The sequence below is a fragment of the Xyrauchen texanus genome, chromosome 49 (assembly GCF_025860055.1).
Source record: "Xyrauchen texanus isolate HMW12.3.18 chromosome 49, RBS_HiC_50CHRs, whole genome shotgun sequence".
NCBI lineage: Eukaryota > Metazoa > Chordata > Actinopteri > Cypriniformes > Catostomidae > Xyrauchen > Xyrauchen texanus.
In genome coordinates, this window is record NC_068324.1 from 22568944 (window position 1) to 22591189 (window position 22246).

The following is a 22246-nucleotide window of genomic DNA, read 5'->3' on the forward strand; positions in this document are numbered from 1 at the left end:
TTCCTCTGAGAGCGGTCATCATTTGTTATGCCCTGTGTAGGCATTACACTTGTGTGGAGCGCACCTGCCAGTTTAGGCTGTTGGATCAGCTCTTGGTTTGTTATGGAGTACACACAAAAGGCATGTCTGCTCTTGTCCCTCATTCAGAAAATTCTGAAGAAATGGTGGTTTTGCGCCCTCTTATATAGATAGGCCAACGGCTAAAGGGGCTGGGCTAAAACACCAATCACAGGATTGGCGTTATTGTAAAAGAGTTTCAACTAGGGCTGCATTCCATTTCAAATTTGTATCCCCTTCCCTCCATCTCATGGACGTCACTGTTTACGCTGCGTGAGTGTCCACTACTGCCGAAGACGTGCAATGGGTTTAACTGGAACAACCTTAACCCTTGATCACTTGGAGCATGTTGAAGGCTGATGTCAATTTGTGGAATTATTTAGTTATTTTTGCACCCGAGAAAACAATGTTTTCGTATGTTGATTTCAGAGGCTTATGTCTAAATCTCGTTTGTTTATTTTTTTCATTAGAATGATACATTAGAAAGTAGAATAAACTGGCTGTAGCATTGTTTTTGGAGAAGCCAGTATTTCAGCTTAGCATGATTCCTAAATCTCTATATTAGTACAGTACATATTTTACATATTGCATCTTTAAGGGAGCTACAAGTATTATGCTGGTAAATCTCCACATGACTTTTCTCAACTGCTTAATTGAGCTAACTTCACTTCCACCATACATTAGAGTTGGGGTTGATGAAGATATGCTGTCAGTTGCATTATGGAATATGGAGCTGCCTGAAGCATACATCAGAGTAGGCTGGCTCCCTTTGCCAAAATCGAGGGGTTGAGGGCATAGACATAATAAATGTCTATGGTTGAGGGTCTGTCAACAGAAACTTCCCTCACTCAGTGGAAGGGACTTCCAAAATGGCTACGGGGATTCTCCTGAGTGGAAGCGATTAGTGAAGTGGAACACAGCCTAGGTCAGAGAACTAATTCCATAGCGATTCTCGCAATATCTTGTTTCAGTAAACCGAGGTTCCATGTGCAACCCCAGACGTTTCTGTGTATTCACTGCACAGCACCCATAGAGACCAATTTTTAACCAAATTTTTACATGTCAAAATAAACATAACATATATATCATAACAAAACATGGAACTGATATTTAAGTGGTTTGTTTCCGGAGGACAACACAGTAAGGAACACTAGATGGCAGCAGTTCCTCATCCTGTGATATTAGTAACCGTGTTTGTCTAGAGATATCTACTAATATGAAGCTTCATTAAATATACTGTGATAATTGTTCTCGTCTATTTACGAGCTGTTTGAATATATTATAAATACCGACAATAGGACACTGGAGTGAACCCGCAGGCGCGTGAGATGAAATGACAACGTCAACACTGCAGGTGACAGACATTAGCATTAGCTGTAGCTCGAGTGGTCTAATTTCACCACAGTATTAATGTCATTTAATTACTGTAAACACTCATTAATGACACTTATCGGGATCTCCGAACAGCTTTACTGTCTGGTATATTCCGCTTCTTGTTTCTCATGTTGAAGGGTAAATGTGTTTTAAGAAATGGTGGTGTCACTGATAAGTGACTTAAACATATGAACGCATTTCATATTCATTTCTTTATCAAATACATAATCAAATATAAAACTGAACTGCGATTTGATTGTCAAGCGATACATAATGCTGTATATAATGCTTTCATGAATTTTTATGAGAGTAAACGTGAACTGTTAATAGTTTTCATTGACATGACATTAAACTAGTGTACTGATATTACATTTAATTGGTCTGTGTGTCATCCACAGTATAGTGACAGCAAATCATATTTACACATACTTGCTGAAATGAAACCAGCAGTTACACAATATTCAAATTGCATTTCTCATTTACCATCACTACTTTGAATCACAGATCAGAACTAATAGCACGCAATGTTTTTCTCTGTGCAGAAAGCAATTGAGTTGGTCACTAAAGCGACAGAGGAGGACAAAGCCAAGAACTATGAGGAGGCGCTGAGACTCTATCAGCATGCTGTGGAGTACTTCCTGCATGCTATCAAGTGTGAGTGATCTGTTACTGCACTACATATATTGGATGTTATTTAAGGCAACATGAGAATCAAATCTAAGCATGTTTTCTTTTTAAACTTTCCACATTTTTTAGAAAAATACCCCTTTCAATAATTTATGAGGGGGTGATTTGTTTGAATTAAAATGTAATCAAAACTAAAGGTGCTATATGTAATATTTTTACTATACTAAATCATAAAATGTAATTTGAGAATTAGGAAACCTGCTAAGTTGAAATACAGGCTTTTCCGATAACAATGATACAGCCAGTATATTTTACTCTGAAGTTTCCATTCCAGGTCGGAATTTCTATTTATGTTTTGGCCTGTGTGATCCCGCCCACTGCCCACTCACCAATAGTATTTCCACACCGCCGGGTTGACAGATTTGAACAAGTTTGCAGGTAAACAACACTGCGTGCTGCTGCCATGGAAGCCAACAAATGAACTGGATCAGAGATAACAGATTCCACCTGACCTGAAAAGCCTCACCATCCGTCTAAACACCACCATGACCAGAGTTGTAGTGAAACAAGGATAAATATGGGATATTCCTTTGGATGATTGAGACTGCTTAAAGCCCAGAAATCCTTTCAAACGTTTGCTGAGTTGGTGTCTGGGGCGGGGAAGACAACTCCCCAATATTTAGAATTTGGACTGCAGTACCATATTTCAAACGCTTGTAGTCAATCTTACATATATCACCTTTAATTACATTTGCACAATATTCCAAATGCACATATGCAATTACATTTTTAATGAAAGATTTGAAAAGTATCTATTTTTATCTTTTGTGTCTCAGATGAAGCACACAGTGATAAGGCGAAGGAAAGCATACGTGGGAAATGTGTGCAGTATCTGGACAGAGCTGAGAAACTGAAGGACTACCTGAAGAACAAGGACAAACAGGGCAAGAAACCAGTGAAGGAAACACAGAGCAATGACAAGTATGCTTCAATCTGTTCTGCTGGATGTTTGGTCGGTTGAATATAGTCAATTATTGTTACATTTTATTTATTAAATGATCTCTTTTATGTAGAAGTGACAGTGACAGTGAGGGTGAAAATCCAGAGAAGAAGAAACTGCAGGAGCATCTGATGGGTGAGTGAATCATTCCCAGAATCCAACAAGTTCCAAATTAAAAGAGAAAATAATCATGAAATAAGGTTTTATATAGTTGTAATTTGTTTAATTAATATGCAGCAAAAATAACTACACAGATATATATAGTATTGTGCAAAATTTGTTTGCAAAAACAATGCATAATGAGGATGTCTTCAAAATAATGACATAAGTAGTTTTAATTTTTCAATTAAAGTCATACATAAAAAAAAGCTAAATCAATATTTGGTGTGACAAACTTTGCCTTCTCCACCTGGACACACGTTTTCTTGGTTGTTGGCAGATAGAGTGTTCCAATCTTCTTGGAAAACTTTCCACAGTTTTTCTATCATTTTTGACTCAATTGCTTTTGTCTTTTCATATAATCCCAGATTGGCTGAAACTGAAACAAGGAATGTGGTGTATAATTGTGTGAAATGTATTATGCAAATTGACTAGCAATTTCACCAAACAAATATAAAGAAATAGGTTGCAGCAGTTTGTCTTTCGACTACACTTGAGAAATCCGCGATGGGACTGAGCGCGAAATAGCTTCAGTGACTTCTTATAGTACAGATTCGCTGTCAATCAAAAGGAGATGCAGTCTTTCGACAGATCCTCCAATCATCACGCGGAAGCCCGGAGTCCGGGCCAGCCCACTCCTCATTCACCCCCAGAGACGCTGAGCGTCCGTGGGCGGACATAATCGCAGCATTTATCCAATGACCGTCTGTTTTCGGAGCACTGAAAAAACTGTTCAGAGCAGCCCCATTGAAGTCAATGGACGCTCGGCTTCAACAGGGAAATGCACTGACGCTACGGGAATGTATGAGAAGTAAATCGAGTCAGCCGACCTGCTATATGTAATGTAGCTGATTCTGAACAAACTCGTCTTCGAGATGAACGTGTTCTAACGCATTTTTAGTCAATAAATTGTTTACACAATAGTACATATTTGACCATTATTTTTTTGACATTGTAGGGGAAGCTGAGCTTCCCTTGCAGTCTTAAAGAAATCCCCACTGGCACACATGAGTCATGATTCTTATGATGCAGAGTTATCAGTGTATTAGCAGCTTCACTCATTCCCTTCGGCACGTGCAGCACAGACTGTTTCTTTATTTAATTAAATCTCAGCCTTTTTTGGTGAAATCATCACACTAGGACATATCACAATTTTTATTTGATTAATTGAGTTCTAATAATTTCATTTTATCCCAAATGTCAAATTCTGTGACATTCTGCATAGTGAAAATCATAGGGCCCTATACCGCCCACCCCTAGTGTGAATCGTTAATTTGTGTTCATATAATGTAAACAGAAACACCTGCCTTTGTTTATGATGTTGGTTGATGTTTTCAGGTGCGATTGTGATGGAAAAACCCAACGTCAGTTGGAGTGATGTTGCCGGGCTGGAGGGAGCAAAAGAAGCACTGAAAGAGGCTGTTATTCTGCCCATCAAATTCCCACACCTGTTCACAGGTTCATCTCATGTCAAACAAATCACTGATGTAGGCTTCATTAAATATGTCATTAATAAGGCTGGGTATTGAGAACCAGCTCAAAATTCGATTTGTATTGCGTTATGATTCAATACATTGCAATATACCAGTATCATAATTGGATTGCGATTGAAACTGCCCCAAATGCAGGAGTGAGTCTTTGCAACATAGAAGTGTCTCAGACCTTACTAAGACCTGCTTCGTTATTAATGAACACTTGGACATAGTGTGAATACACAAGAAGAATAAAAATATCGATAGAGGAATCTAAAGTATCGATACAATATCATGAGAAAAAGTTATTGCGATATTTTGATTATTTGTATTAGCACACCCCTAGTCCTTTTAAAGTAAGGGATAATGTACAGTCATCCAGTTGTTTTCACAAGTATCAACCATAAGGGTTTAATTTTGGCCAACTGTGCATTATCCTGCTTATTACATGGCTACTAACATAATAAATAAAAACATGGACATTTTATAATGATTTGCATTGTAATTATATAATTATGTGAGAAATAAATCACTGAACAGCTGAAATCAACCTGCGGTTTGTGGCGGAGTTTTGTTGGTATTTATTCTGTGAAAATAGCCTAAAGTGGCGGAAGACAATAATGCTCTTCTATTCTTTGCATTAAGAGAAAATCAACTCTGTAACTCTGTAAAATTGCATATTTTAGAGTGAAACAATGAGGATAAAAAGTAGGGCGGGACTTAATTTTGTCTATTGGGAATTAATCGGATCATTAAAAGTGTCCTCAACACTGAGAAAAAAAAAGATTTTGAATAAGAATAAGTTTCATTAATTAAGTTAGTATAAGCGGGAACTTGAAAATATTAAGTCAATTCTACATTTGTTCTCAATTTAAAAACGTATGCTCTAGCTCATAAGTAAATATTATTTACGATTTTTTGTTGTCTTTACATTGCGTCATCATGTATACATCCTATAGTTGAAAACCTTACATTTCACAGGTAAATTTCACAAGTACCTATTAACTTTTGGCTTGAATAGTTCATGAATTTGCATGGTTTCACTGTTTTCAAGTTGTTTCACATAATTTTTATTGGTGATTTTATTGTAATTTTTGTTTGGTAATTTATTATTATTTTTTTTAATCTGAATTTCATTTTCTACTAAAAATATCCTGTTCATGATAAAAAAAAATATCTGTTGATTATTTCCACCATCATGTGCACAGCTCAATCTTGTTTCTGTCGCCATCAAAGTAAGGTGAGGTTGTCAGTATATAGCATGTATTTTTGTGTGTCATGTTGTACACGACTTAAGTTATAAAGCATTTAAATGCTAGTACATTTTAAAAAGCATGGCTTAATTTAGTGCTACATTTGTACACTGAAATGTACAAACAATGCGTTTGTAAAATTTAATTGAAACAAAGTTTTGCAAAGTAAATTTCTTATTAAAGCCAACAAGAATTGTGCATAGCCTTCACTTGAAAATACGGTTGGTTAAATTTACTGGCAATTTCTGAGTTGAAATAGTTTAAGTAAACCCCACTCCATTTTTTTCTCCAGTGTACCGATACATACAATATAAAAAAAATGCTGAATGATTTTCACGAGGTTCGGTTCCATTAATGGTTCTTGGACATCTGCATTCTTCCAGCACTGCGGACTGAACGCTGTGCTAAAATACAATAGCTAAAAACACTACTAAATTGACAACACTTATTAAGAAGCTGTTGTTCTTGCAAGTGCACAAAAAGACAAACATATAGTGTGACCGGTGTAGTCGGTTCTTTTTCATGAATTGGTATATTTGTTTCGAACTTATGAGTCATCAGTGTGACTCAGTCACTTACTGAATCTGAGACGTTCTTGACTTTATTACTGAACCATAAGTCATTACTTTTCATTCAAGTCCAAGTCAACACGACTTAATGTTAATTTAAGGCTTGTGTATCAGTGCAAAACTCTGTTTCAAGTAAATTTTACTAACTCATTGTTTGTACATTTCACTCAAGCAATGTAGCACTAAATTAAGCCATGCTTTTAAATGCATTTCAATGCTTTATAACTTATGTCATGTACAACATAACACACAGAAATATATGCTATGTACTGTACTAGACAACCACACCTTGCTTTGACAACAGAAACAAGATTCAGATACAGCATATTGTAAAAAATATATATATATAAACATTCATTTTGTCAGCAGCTATAGCACCCTGCAGCTTTCACCAGGTTACCTACTGAAGCTAAGCAGGATTGAGTCTTGTCAGGGTTGGAGATGTCCTAGGGAAAAATAAGGTTGCTGCTAGAAGAGGTGTTAGTGAAGCCAGCAGGGGGAGGTCACCCTGCGGTCTGTGTGGGTGCTATTGAAGAAAACTATTTTAAGCTATAAAGCATTATAAAATGGACTTCATAGAAAGTGTTACCAATAAGTTTTGTGTTGTTAACTTCCATAATATCTTTTGAGCATAAGCAGTTTATATTTCTTTGATGCAGGCAAGCGTACTCCATGGAGGGGCATTCTTCTGTTTGGCCCTCCAGGCACAGGAAAGTCTTACCTGGCCAAAGCTGTGGCCACCGAAGCCAATAACTCCACCTTCTTCTCTGTGTCGTCCTCTGACCTCGTGTCCAAGTGGCTGGGCGAGAGTGAGAAGTGAGTGTTTCAGACTTCGCTCTTTGTTTAAATAGTTTGCATGAGGTCTGCATAAACACTCTTTGAATGATTTGTTATCTTGCAGACTGGTGAAGAATCTGTTTGATCTGGCCCGTCAGCACAAGCCATCTATCATCTTCATCGATGAGGTGGATTCACTCTGTGGATCCAGAAATGAGAATGAAAGTGAAGCTGCTCGGAGGATCAAGACTGAGTTCCTGGTACAGATGCAGGGTATGAACAGTTCTGCTGGGGAAAATGGGAAATGATGCGTAGTTCATTTTAGGTGGTATGCATCTTTCCCTCCATGGGGCCGAGTAATGGCACAGTTCAGAACAGTACAATTACAAACCATTCCCGCCCTAGATTTCTCACTTTTAGTTTAAACCAGATTTTGGTCACACTTTATTTTACAGTGTTCATGTTACTGTGTATTTACTTGTATTAGCTTGTACTTACATATTGTTATTGTGAAAGTAATTTCTAAAAGTCACAAATAACATGTGTAACACGGACACTGTAATATAAAGTGTTATCCAGCTGTTTCTTGTCATTATCTTTGATACACTTATGCATCCCATACAGAATAGCTTCAAAATTAGCCATTAATTTGTGTATGTGATGTGATTGTGTGTGTCTAATAATTTGTAATTTGCTCTGATCTGTCATCGGCAGGTGTTGGTAATAATAATGATGGGGTATTAGTTCTGGGTGCTACTAACATTCCCTGGGTACTCGATGCTGCTATACGTAGAAGGTCAGTGTGATATGTGATCACATTTTTAAAGCAAACCAAAAATGTCAAATCTGTCATTTATTTACTTCAAACCCATGACATTCTTTCTCCATGCAACACAAAAGGAGACATTTTGAGAACTTGCTGATGTTTTTATCCACACAGTTACCATGAATGATGACTGAAGCTTTCAAGCTTCAAAAGGGAGGCAAAACATCCATCAAAATAGTTAATGCGACTTGTGTGCTTCATGTATTTTATATACAGTGCTGTGAAAAATATTTTCCCATCCTGATTTCTTCTATTTTTGTGTATTTCTGATAATAAATTGTTTCAAAAATTAAAACAAAATCTAACATAAAACAAAGGCAATCTGAGTAAACACAAAATACAGATTTTAAATTAAGTGGCCAACCTTCCAAAATTCCAAGAGCACAGCGACAACACATCCAAGGAACTGCAGGCTTTGCTGTTTCAGGTTCGGGGCGAGGTAAACATGAATTCTGCTCTCTACTAAAAAATCCTAAAGGAGAACGTCCGGTCATCAGTCTGTGAGTTGAAGCTCAAGGCAATTGGATTATGCAACAAGACAATGATTCAAAGCATTAGAGTAAATCCAACTCTGAGTGGCTCAAAAAAGCTAAATTAAAGTTTTGGAGTGGCCTAGTCAAAGTCCTAACTTGAACCCAATTAAGATGTTATGGCATGACCTTAAATGGGCAGTTCATGCTTGAAAACCCTCCAATGTGGCTGAACTAAAGCAGTTCTTCAAAGAAGAGTGGGCCAAAATTCCACCACAGCTTTGCGAAAGACTGATCTCCAGTTAACGGAATCGTTTGGTTGCAATTGTTACTGCTAAAGGAGGCAAAACCAGCTATTAAGTGTAAGGGGGCAGTTTGTTTTTCATATAGGTGTTGGATAACTTTTTAGCTTCAATAAAAAAAAAAACAATTATGTATTAACTCTATTTTACATAATTATATGTATTAACTGTATTTTAAAGATAATTTTGTAAAAATAAAAATCCAAATAACTTTACAGATCTTTATTGTAAAGGGTTTAAACAAAGTTTTTCATGCTTGTTCAATGAACCATAAACAATGATTGTGGACAGTTATAAGACACTATCAGATTACAGACAGATTACAGACGGTAGGCAAAGTCAAGGTCACAGTTATAAAAACTTAGGACACTAAAGAGACCTTTCTACGGACTCTGAAAACCACCAAATGAAAGATGCCCAGGGTCCCTTCTCATGCTGCATGGAGGCATGAGGACTGCAGATGTGGCCAGGGCAATAAATTGCAATGTCCGTACTGTAAGACGCCTATGACACCACTACAGGGAGACAGGAATGCCAGCTGATCGTCCTTGCAGTGGCAGACCACGTGTAACAACACCTGCACAGGATCAGTACATTCGAATATCACACCTGCGGGACAGGTACAGAATGGCAGCCACAACTGCCCTAGTTACACCAGTAACGCACAATCCCTCAATCAGTGCTCATACTATCCGCCATAGGTGGAAATCGCGGGGGGGGGGGTCAGGACCCCCCTATCTGAGGGTTGTCCCCCCCTAAAATATAATTAAAATATGTGTATTGTAAATAATATAATGATATATTCTTAAAATAATTGTTTAAGAAATAAAATAATACAAATGCAAACGGGGCAACAACAAAAAAAACCTTGGTGTCCCCTTCAAAAATTGCTCTTCAGAATTTTTATGTTTATTGTCCCCCCCAACATTTTGATGAAATTTTCGCCCCTGCTATCCGCAATAGGCTGAGAGAGGCTGGACTGAGGGCTTGAAGGCAGGTCTTTATCAGACATCACCGGCAACAATGTCGCCTATGGGTACAAACCCACCTTCGCTGGACCAGACAGGACTGGCAAAAAGTGCTCTTCACAGACGAAGTTACAGGGAAGACATCCTCCTCCCTCATGTGGTACCCTTCCTTTAGCCTCATCCTGACTGACCCTCCAGCATGACAATACCACCAGCTATACTGCTCGTTCTGTGCATTATTACCTGTAAAACAGGAATGTCTGCCATAGCCAGCGAAGAGCCCGAATCCCATTGAGGACATCTGGGACCTGTTGGATCGGAGGGTGAGGGCTAGGGCTATTCCCCCCAGTGCCCTGGGGTGTAGAGTGGGGTAACATCTCACAGCAAGAACTGGCAAATCTGGTGCAGTCCATGAGGAGGAGATGCACTGCAGTACTTAATGCCACTGACTGTTACTTTTGACTTTATTCTGGGACACAATATTCCATTTATGTCTGTGGAACTTGTTCATTTTGTGTCTTAGTTGTTGAATCTTCATATGTTTATACAAATATTTACACATGTTAAGTTTGCTGAAAATAAAAGCAGTTGAAAGTGAGAGGACATTTCTTTTTTGCTGAGCTTATTTGAAAACTGTATTTTGTGTTAACTCAGCTTCCTTTGTTTTATGTTATATCTCGTTTGAAGATCTAAAAAAATTTAGTATGAAAAATACACAAAAATAAAATAAATCAGGAAGGGGCAAATACTTTTTCACAGCACTGTTTAGATTGACATATAACATGTATATATAGTTTTATATATACAAGGCTTCTGAAGCCATGTGATAGCTTTGTGTGAAGAACAGACTGAAATATACTTTATTAACAGAAAATCCTGACATCTGCCCTAGTTCCCCTCGTCCAATTCATGAGAAAAGTAATGATGTCCAATTCATTCTTTGGTCAGATCATGAGGTAGCTCACAAATTCAGTCTGCATGATTCACAATCACTGAGCTTGTTGCATCGATTAACAGCTCACTGGAAAGGAAGCTTATCAAAAAATAATGGCTTAAATGTTAGTCTGTTTTTCTAAACAAAGCTTTTGTATGACTTAAGATGACTTGGAATGTAAGCCACAAATCAACTGAACTATTTTTATGATACTTCATGGTGTTTTTGCATCCTTTTTGAAGCTTGAAAACTACTGTCCTTATTCATTGTAAAGGCATGCCAACATTTCTTCAAAATGTCTTTTGTGTTCCATGAAAGAAAGCCATACAGGTTTGGAACGACATGAGGGTGAGAAAATGATAAAAGACTGTACATTTTTGGGTGAACTGTTTGTTTACTGTAAATTAAGTGTGCATGTGATGGAACTCTGCCATCATCTACTGCAGGTTTGAGAAGCGCATCTACATCCCGCTACCAGAGGAGCAGGCACGAGCAACCATGTTCCGCTTACATCTGGGTAACACGCCTCACAGCCTAATGGAGTCAGACCTGCGTCAACTTGCCCGCAAGACAGACGGGTATTCAGGTGCTGACATCAGCATCATAGTACGAGATGCACTCATGCAGCCTGTCAGGAAAGTGCAGTCCGCAACACATTTCAAGAAGGTAACTACCGGTACACTTATCTACACTCTTTACATGGTTTTGCTAAGGCACCATAAAAAGAATATTCTGTGTTCAATACAAGTTGAGCTTAATTGACAGCATTTGTGGTACAATGTTGTTAGCTAGAAAAATAAATTTTGACTTGAAACAAGCAAAAATCTGGATTACTGTTAAGCACTTACAATGGAAGTCAATGGGGCCAATCCGTAAATGTTAAAATAGTCACTGTTTCAAAAGTATAGCTACAAGATGTAAAAAAATAAAACTTTGTTGCCATGATGACTTAAAGAAATAGATCACCCAAAAATTAAAATTCTCTCATAATTTCCTCACCCTCATGCCATGCCAGATTTGTATGATTTCCTTTCATCTGCTGAAATCAATTGAAGATTTTTAGAAGAATTTATCAGCTCTTTTGGTCCATATAATGCAAGTGGGTGCCAAAATGTTTGCAAAATATACACATAATACACATAAATCAGCACAAAAGTAATCCATAAGGCTCCAGTGATTTAATCCATGTCTTCAGAAGCTATACGATAGGTGTGGGTGAGAAACAGGTCACTTTCACATTCTTCTTGTGTTTTTAATCGGTTTCTTTGAGTTGTATGGATTACTTTTATGCTGCCTTTTATGTGCTTTTAAGAGCATCACATTTTGGTCACCATTCACTTGCATTGTATGGACATACAGAGCTGAGAAGTTATTCTGAAAATCATCATTTGTATTCTGCAGATGAAAGGAAAGTCATACACATCTGGGATGGCATGAGGGTGAGGAAATGATGAGAGAATTTTCATTCTTGGGTTAACTATCCCTTTAATGCCAATAAACAGAAGAGGTTTTAACAGAAGAATGAATGTAAGTGCTTTTAAACTTTCCAAAAATTGGCCCCATTCACAAATACATTGTAAGTGCCTCACTGTAACCTGGATTTGTTTTTTTTTTTTTAAGTAAAAGGAGGGACGAGTCCCAATAATATTTTTGAGGTAATCAACATTATGCTACAAATGCTGTCAATAGAGCTTAACTGTGCATTTTCTTCAGGGTCACATGGTCATGGAAAACCTAAAATTTATTTTCAAGGCTTGGAAATGTGATGGAAATTGGTAAAATCTTAAAAATCATGCAAAACTGAATGTACATTTTTCTAGTTTTCGTTTAAAATATCTCGGACCAAACACGTTATCTACAAGATGGTGATGCGGATGGCAGCCTCGTGTGGAGCTCTCCAATTCTTTTGTTGTTATTGTTTGTTTGTCCTTTGTTTAGTAATTTGTTTCCAATCAGTTATACCAGGGATGAACTGCTGAACATTTGGCAGCACATACCAGACCATCTTTTCCCGGTTTTGGACTATCCAGATGTTTTGCTGGACATTTTAATCGGAGGCGCAGCTGTGTTGAATAAGGTCGCAATGTGATGCAGGCTAGGGAAGCTGGTCAAACTCCATCAGCGCGGCTTTCAAACAGCACTGCCAAGTATTCATCTAGCATATCTCCGATCTCTCCCTAACAAAACGGATGAACTACATCTCACCAATACAAACAAGGACTTTTCAAACTCTGCTGCCTTGTGCTTCACAGAAACCTCTCTGAGTGAAGCCATTCCAGACAGCGCATTACATCTGCTGGGCTTTCAGAGCGGATCGCATAAAACAAGAGGCAGTGGAACATGATTTTACATCGTGGAAATTTGGTATACAGATGTAAAAGCATTAAAGAAGATGTGCTGTCCTAATTTGAAAGCACTCTTTATTAACTGTAAGCCTTTCTACTCGCCGTGGGAGTTTTCCTCGTTTATTCTGGTGAGTGTTTATATTCCTCCACAAGGGTGCATGAAAGCAGCACTGCACCAGCTGGCTGATCAGATCAGAGACACGGAACAACAATACCTAAAGTTCACACGTGAACTGCCTAAATACAAACAGCACATTACGTGCCCCACTAGAGACTGCAATATACTGGATCACTGCTACACAACAATAAAGGATGCATATCGTTGTGTCACTAGAGCAGCTTTGGGACTCACTGATCAATGTATGGTTCATCTTCTTCCAACCTACAGGCAGGAACTAAAATCAGCTAAACCTTATGTAAAGAGATGGAACAATGAAGTAGAGCTGGAACTACAAGCCTGCTTTAACTGCAATGACTGTAATGTATGTGAGGCTGCAGACAATAATCTGGACGAGCTCACAGATACTGTTACATCATATGCCAGTTTCTGTGAGGACATGTGCTTTCCTACTAGGATTTATTTAACATACAACAATGACAAACCATGTTTTACAGCAGAACTCAGACAGCTTTGTCAGGCCAAAGACAGGGTTCCCACACGTCCTGGAAAACCTGGAATTTTGCAATGCAGTTTTCCTGTCATGGAAAATGAGAAAAATACCTAAATGTCCTGGAAAATAATGATTTGTCCTGGAAAATATTTTAGTATAATAAAACTGATTCTGACAAGGTTTTTGTAACATTTTCAAGTACTGATATAGTGCAGAATGTTTTCCTTCCAACACTGCTGAGGGTTAACAACAAACACATTTGAGTTGTAAACTTTAGATAACGATGGCGGTCAGACGCAGATAAAAAACTTTTTGATAATGAATTTGCACCCGAGGTGGTAGCAGCGTAGGGATGATGCAGCCTTTACACCTCAGTGTGTAGATTAAGAGTCTGCTTCCGCCGTCACATGTAGGGCCCTACGATTTCCGCAATGTGGAAAACACGGATTGCTGAATTCAAAAGTTGCATTAGCTATAAAATGTGAAATGTCAATGAATATGACATATTTGTGACAAAAGTGAATTTTTGAATGCATGATTAAATTAAGAAATGTCAATCTCGATATGTCTAGGTGTGATGATTAAACCACTAAGGCTGCGATTTAATTAAATATATAATCTGCATGTGCTGCATGCTTCAAAATGAATGTGTGAAATGGCTGCTCGTACGCTGAAATCCCCTCATCATGAGCGTCACATGTGCTGTGTGTGTGTGTTTGTAGCAGAGCGCTCTGAAGCGTGCAGCACATACAGACTATTTGTTATTGTAATGAAATCAAAGCTTTTTGGGGTTTAATAATCACACTTAGACATGTAGCAACGCACAGACACACCAAAATAACTGCTTGTTTTAAATGAACACATGAAATGGGGAAAAAAAAGATCATGTTTAATGTTATTAAATAATAATAATAAACATGTATTAAGGCAGTATCTCACATCTGTGATGTTCTGTTGTGCTGCACTTTATTTGATATAAATATCTTCAGTGTTGTTTCCGATTATGCTGTGAGGATTTTGTAGAAAAGAAATTAATTTGATAAAAATAATACAATTTTTAAAAACTGTATTAATTATTAAAATAATTGTATTATCGTTTGATTATAGTTTTATTTAAATTTGATTAGAGACACCATTTTGTGGATGAAATTTTATGAAACTGTCGAATATGGAATTTTGTTAAAACAACTCTCTAATAACCACAATTTGAATGACCTCTTGTTTTTGTTTAAATATTGCAACCGTGTGGCACATAAAATGTCCTGGAAAAATGTGCTTTGAAAAGAGTGGGAACCCTGAAAGAGGATACTTACAGAAGTGGGGTAAAATATTGTACAATCAGGCCAGGAACACAATGAATAAGGAAATCCGAGTCGCTAAAAAAAAGCTACTCTGATAAAATGAAAAAAAGTTTTCAACTAACGACTCTGCATCAGTGTGGAGAGGCCTGAAACATTTTACTAACTTCAAGACACCATCCCCCAACACTGTAGGAAATCAACAACTGGCCGATGACTTGAATGTGTTTTACTGTAGATTTGAAAGGCCCAGTCTCACACCCAAACTGACCTTCACTTCACACAAACATCAACACATTTTGCAACCCCCAACCCCCGCTACTCAGTCTGCATTTAAGATCTGTGAAGAGGAGGTGTGCTGGTCTTCTGGATTTCCTTGTATGTGTAAGCATACTTGGCAATAAAGCTCATTCTGATTATAGGAACAAATAGGCTATAACTGAACGCAGATGTTTCATTATATGTTTTTAAAAGTTGCTGTTCTTTTTAACCTGACACAGAGTCTTAAAAATGTTTTGTGGCTGCATGAGACCCTGAACAAACAGCGATACACAGTGCAGTGGGCAAAGATGTCCATCTAGTACAGGGGTCCCCAAACTTTTTTCTATGAGAGCCACATCATTTTTCCTTTCTATAATGGAGGGCCGTAGTCTAACAGAAAATGGCATGGGCTGGAGTGATTTATTGTGGAGATTTTATTATGATTTTAAATGGATTTACAGTATTATGCCTCCTAATGCTAGATTAATTTATTGTTTATGCACCATACATATCAAGTGATATACACTCACCTAAAGGATTATTAGGAACACCTGTTCAATTTCTCATTAATGCAATTATCTAATCAACCAATCACATGGCAGTTGCTTCAATGCATTTAGGGGTGTGGTCCTGGTCAAGACAATCTCCTGAACTCCAAACTGAATGTCAGAATGGGAAAGAAAGGTGATTTAAGCAATTTTGAGCGTGGCATGGTTGTTGGTGCCAGACGGGCCGGTCTGAGTATTTCACAATCTGCTCAGTTACTGGGATTTTCACGCACAACCATTTCTAGGGTTTACAAAGAATGGTGTGAAAAGGAAAAACATCCAGTATGCGGCAGTCCTGTGGGCTGAAAATGCCTTGTTGATGCTAGAGGTCAGAGGAGAATGGGCTGACTGATTCAAGCTGATAGAAGAGCAACTTTGCCTGAAATAACCACTCGTTACAACCGAGGTATGCAGCAAAGCATTTGTGAAGCCACAACACGCACAACCTTGAGGCAGATGGGCTACAACAGCAGAAGACCCCACCGGGTACCACTCATCTCCACTACAAATAGGAAAAAGAGGCTACAATTTGCAAGAGCTCACCAAAATTGGACAGTTGAAGACTGGAAAAATGTTGCCTGGTCTGATGAGTCTCGATTTCTGTTGAGACATTCAGATGGTAGAGTCAGAATTTGGCGTAAACAGAATGAGAACATGGATCCATCATGCCTTGTTACCACTGTGCAGGCTGGTGGTGGTGGTGTAATGATGTGGGGGATGTTTTCTTGGCACACTTTAGGCCCCTTAGTGCCAATTGGGCATCGTTTAAATGCCACGGCCTACCTGAGCATTGTTTCTGACCATGTCCATCCCTTTATGGCCACCATGTACCCATCCTCTGATGGCTACTTCCAGCAGGATAATGCACTATGTCACAAAGCTCGAATAATTTCAAATTGGTTTCTTGAACATGACAATGAGTTCACTGTACTAAAATGGCCCCCACAGTCACCAGATCTCAACCCAATAGAGCATCTTTGGGATGTGGTGGAACGGGAGCTTCGTGCCCTGGATGTGCATCCCACAAATCTCCATCAACTGCAAGATGCTATCCTATCAATATGGGCCAACATTTCTAAAGAATGCTTTCAGCACCTTGTTGAATCAATGCCACGTAGAATTAAGGCAGTTCTGAAGGCGAAAGGGGGTCAAACACAGTATTAGTATGGTGTTCCTAATAATCCTTTAGGTGAGTGTATAGCCTATTAAAAGAGCATTATTACTATCGTAATGACACTTTTTCATATTCATTGCTATTGAAATCAAATTATTTACTTACTCATGCGTATTAGGCTAATCAGTGTGAACTATGTCCCCTTGACGTGCCAACCATACTAGGAGCTCCGTCAGTCCTGATGCTGGCCAGCTTAGACCAGTCTAGATCCAACTCTTCTATCGTTTGGCACACTTTACCAAAAATATCCTCCCCTGTCGTAGTACCATTGAGACTTTTTAGGGCTGCCAGCTCCTCGGACACTTCAAAGTTTGAGCTAACTCCGCGAAGAAAAATGAGCAGCTGTGCCGTGTCCTGCACGTCATTACTTTCATCCAGCGCTAATGCAAAAAAATCACTTTCACTTTTTCCTTCAGCTGGGCATATTATACCCCATTTCTTCAATTCGTCTGGTGATTGTACTTGCGGACAGACTCACCGCATTTAAGACGTCTTTCTTATCGGGGCACACCTCCTCCGCAACAGCATTCATACATTTCTTTACGAACTCACCGTCACTGAATGGCCTACCGCAGGTTGCAATCAGTTTAGCTACCTGAAAGCTTGCTCGAATGGATGACTGGTTCAACTGGGTTTGCCGTACCAACTTATTTTGCTGAGCAGATAGTCCACTTTTTAGCTTCGACACTTTGTCTGCTCTCATTTGGCCTTGTAAACTCGCATACTTGTCTCTGTGGCGGGTTTCATAGTATCGGCGCAGATTGTATTCTTTGAACACGGAGACTGTTTCTTGACAGATGAGGCAAACAGCCATTTCTTTGCATTGAACAAAAAAATAATCACTTGTCCACTTTTGGTTAAATACCCTGCATTCTGAATCAACTTTTCTCTTTCCCAACCGTTTGGCCACTTAAAATGGCCAAACGGTTTGTTGTCACTTTAAATTTTCTTGCTGGATCGCGTGCACCCGCTCGATCACGATGGAACGTTAATCCGGGTGAATCTAACAAATAATTTGGCTACTTTAATAATTATAACTAAGGGAAATTTTATTTTGAAAGCCAATATGTATTATCAAATACAAATATGATACGATTAAAACATATTTAAAATTAAATTGTAAAAATATTTCTCTGCATGGCATTGTTCAGAGTGCCGGTCCAAATGTGGGGGCGGGCAGTATTCGGCCCGCGGGCCGTAGTTTGGGGACCCCTGATCTAGTACATAGTAATAAAAAAATTAGAATGGATTGAAAAAAATGCATTTGATGTGCATGGCCACTACATGCTTGCAAGAGGAAGTGAAGTCAGATTTTGGAAAGAGTCATTCTTTTGGGTCAGTGATGGGTCAAAACAACTCACAAATGACAAGTGGCTATGACGCGGAGTTGAGCGGTCGCATTCTCGATCCCTCCGTAGGAATCGGCTAAATTTACTTATCCTGAGTTAAAAGCGAACGTAATCCTTCACCAAACTTAAGTTTAGAGCATCTGTAATCTAAGACATGTCGACCAAACAATCTAAAACGAACTCGGGCCATCAAAAAAAAGCTCAGAACAGGGCCGAACGACTCGAAGAAGCAGAGGAAGATGCTAGCATGCTAACCACTGATGTGCACTCTTCCGGAGCAGCAGGGATTTTAGAGGCTTTTGCCTCTCTGAAAAATGACTTCAGCTCTAAATTTGACAGAGTTTTGACCGCAATCAACGAGATTAAGTCAGACTTTAAAGACTTTTCAGGGAGACTGGAACAAGCAGAGAACCGTATTGGTGACATGGAGGATGATATTGCCAATGAGAAAACCAGAATCACGATACTGGAGAAACAGGTGTCTGAGCTCACCTCTAAGGTGGATGACCTGGAAAACAGGAGCCGTCGTTCAAATCTCAGACTGGTGAATCTCCCAGAGAAAGTTGAAAAAGGCGATGCAGCTGCTTTTCTGGAAAAATGGCTACCCGATGTCCTGGGACCTGAGACCTTTCTTGATCCACTGATTATCGAAAGAGCTCATAGAATACCAGGCGCGCCACAATCCTCTGCTCCGCGAGTCATGATTCTGAAGTTTTTAAACTTCAGGTGACAAGATCCGAGTCATGCAGGCAGCCAGAAAGAAGGGCAAGATCATGTATGAAGGCCACCATGTCATGCTTTTCCAAGACATCTCCACTGAACTACACAGGAAAAGAAAGCGATTCGATGATGTGAAACAACGACTACGTGACCTGAAGATAGACTACGGTATCATTTACCCTGCTAAACTCAAGCTGCTCCACGGAGGGAAACCTCGCGTGTTCGCTGATCCTGCAGATGTGGAGTCGTTTATTAAAGAATTTGGACACCTAGCAAGTTGGCCACGGCTAACTAACGGAATTAAGTTAAATGGTGAGGACCTCTGTCAGTGACGGGACTTATTAACGGCAGCAGGCGATATGATAATTTAACCTGAACTTTGTTTTTCCACCCACTGAGAAAAGGTACTGTAACGTTGCTTTACCAGGCTGCACCTGATTGACACTATACGCTGATGTGGTTTTAATCCCACGAAGACAGATGCACATATGCATATTGTATATTTTGTTCGCTTATAGCATTAAGCCGATTGTGAATGGGGGGGGGGGGGGGTTCGTGTGTGATTTATCAGTTTATAACTGCTCCTCGTTATTAGTGGATCAGTTGAGCGTCTAGCCCGCTCTTAATGCTACCAGGGAAGGTAAGCCGTCTCGTTTGGGGAGACAGTGCTGGGATTAAGTTTAGGGGTTATAAATGTACATTTTATTTTGTAATTTGGGATAACGACATACACTCCAATTGTTTTAAGAACGAGATTACAGTTTACATCATTCCTTCCTATTACGTATATGGCCTGGTTGAAAATGTTTACGCTTGATTTTATTTTATGTCTTCTAATCTAAATTTGAAGCTTACATCCTGGAATGTTAGAGGTATGGTGAAGTTGGCTAAAATGAAGCAAATCCTCAGTAAGGTTAAACAACTCAAATCGTTAGCTGTATATCTCCAAGAAACCCACTTATTATCAGATGAAGTGATAAAGATAAAAAGGAGATGGCCAGGGCAAGTAATATCAGCCTCCTACTTATCACACACTCGAGGGGTGATGATGCTGATCCATAAATTGATACCCTTTAAAGTGGACAGCGTCATCCGTGACATAGGGGGTAGATACCTGATTGTCCAAGGTACATTGATAAATGAGAAGATAAACATGATTAATGTATATGCCCCAAACGAAGACAATCCCAAATTCTTTGAATTTTTTATTTTTATTAATTGCTTCTCTCCCAGGGAAAGCTCTAATAGCAGGTGATTTCAACTGCACTTTAGACCCTAAATTGGATCGGTCAACTGGGATGGATTCCTCTCATATACAAAGTAGGAAAAAACTGTTACAGTATATAAATGATCTGAATTTGTGCGACCCCTGGAGGAGTCTGAACCCAGATAAATTAGAATTCTCCTGTTATTCTCCCCGATTTAAGTCATACTCACAAATAGATTTTTTCCTGATTTCCAGCACTATGCTCTCCTCTGTGATAGAATGTAACTATAACAGCATACTGCTGTCAGAGCATTCCCCTACTTCACTGGTGTTTAGAGCCCAAGGGGTAGTTAAAGGGAGCCCTAGATGGAGATTTCATACCAGATGGTTTTCTGACTCGAATTTCCTGCAATTTTTAGATGTTCAAATTGAGTCGTTCTTCAATACAAATACAGATGAAACCTCTGCTATTGTCAGATGTGAGGCCTTTAAGGCATACATCAGAGGCATGATTATATCTTACACCAGTTCAAAAACAAACAAACAAGTTGAAAATTAATGAGCTTGACCACAAAATTAGACAATTGGAAAGAGAGGCCTTTTTGGACGGCTCTACAAAAATAAAACAAGAATTAAAGTTACTTAAAGCCCAATATGAGGAAATTTCCACATCAAAAGCAGAAAATAGTTTAATCCGGCTCAAACAGAGTTACTATGATCAAGGTGAAAAACCGGGGAGATTGCTAGCCTGGCGAATAAAAAAATTAGATGCGGACAGGGCAATTACTGCAATTCAAACTCAGAGTGGAGCAATAACAACAGACCCACAAGAAATTAATGATACTTTCTCCATCTACTATAAAAGATTATATTCATCCGAATCCTCGGGGAATCTGGAAACACAATCTGAGTTTCTGGATGATCTTTGTATCCCTCCCATATCAGTTGATTTTAAAGAACAATTGGATAGGGAACTAGATGCCTCAGAAATCGCTGATGCCATTACTGATATGGGAGGAGGTAAAGCCGCAGGCCCTGACAGTCTTCCGGTTGATATCTACAAGATATTTAAAGATAAATTAATTGAACCACTTTTAGATATGTATGAGGAAGCCTTTCAACAGGGTTGTCTTCCAGATTCCCTGAGGAGCGCGCTGATAACACTTTTTTTGAAACCCAATAAATCCCCTACCAATTGCACGTCGTATAGACCTATTTCACTGCTCAACACAGATGCTAAGATTATCGCTAAAGTAATGGCTAGATGACTGGAACCGGTGCTCCCGACAGTGATCAATCCAGATCAGAATGGTTTTGTGAAAAACCGTCAAGCTTTCCATAATGTCAGAAGGGTGTTGAATTTGATACATGCGAAGGAGGGAACCTCTGACACCGCTATTCTGTCCTTAGATGCTGAAAAAGCATTCGACAGAGTGGAGTGGAGCTATTATTTGATGTGTTATCTCGCCTTGGCTTTGGTAACTACTTTCGAAAATGGATTGAGACACTCTATACTGACCCAATGGCAGAGGTCTCCACCAACTATATAATATTATCTCCTTTCAAACTCACAAGAGGTACTCGCCAGGGGTGCCCTCTCTCACCAATGCTATTTGTTTTAGCAATGGAACCGCTTGCATTGGTGGTGAGATCGCACCCCTCAATTTCAGGTATAAAAGTATCGGACACCGAACATCGCATTGTAATGTATGCTGACGACACCCTCTTACTTCTAACAGACCTAAGTAACTCAATTTTTAATCTGACCAATTTAATTGACACATTCGGAAAATTTTCAGGTTTTAAAGTAAACGAAACAAAATCCTCTATTATGTTTTTGAATAAGCGGGAGAGAGTAAACCCGGTAATAAACCACCCTTTCAATAATGCGGTAAATGGATTTAAATATCTCGGTATCACCATTACCCCAACCATTAAAGACTTA

The 22246-nt window shown here is 38.9% G+C and overlaps 1 protein-coding gene across 1 annotated transcript in view; it reads left to right on the forward strand.

Moving 5' to 3' along the window:
- Positions 1-1205: 1205 nt before the first annotated feature.
- vps4a (vacuolar protein sorting 4 homolog A) overlaps positions 1206-22246 on the forward strand; it is a 29805-nt gene continuing 8764 nt past the window's right edge. Inside the window, exons 1-9 of the mRNA XM_052123089.1 lie at positions 1206-1411; positions 1974-2085; positions 2895-3039; positions 3132-3193; positions 4556-4675; positions 7171-7327; positions 7413-7561; positions 8003-8084; positions 11235-11454. Of these exons, the coding sequence (XP_051979049.1) occupies positions 1391-1411; positions 1974-2085; positions 2895-3039; positions 3132-3193; positions 4556-4675; positions 7171-7327; positions 7413-7561; positions 8003-8084; positions 11235-11454 (1068 nt within the window). The 5' untranslated portion in view covers positions 1206-1390. The remainder of the gene's footprint in view (positions 1412-1973; positions 2086-2894; positions 3040-3131; positions 3194-4555; positions 4676-7170; positions 7328-7412; positions 7562-8002; positions 8085-11234; positions 11455-22246) is intronic.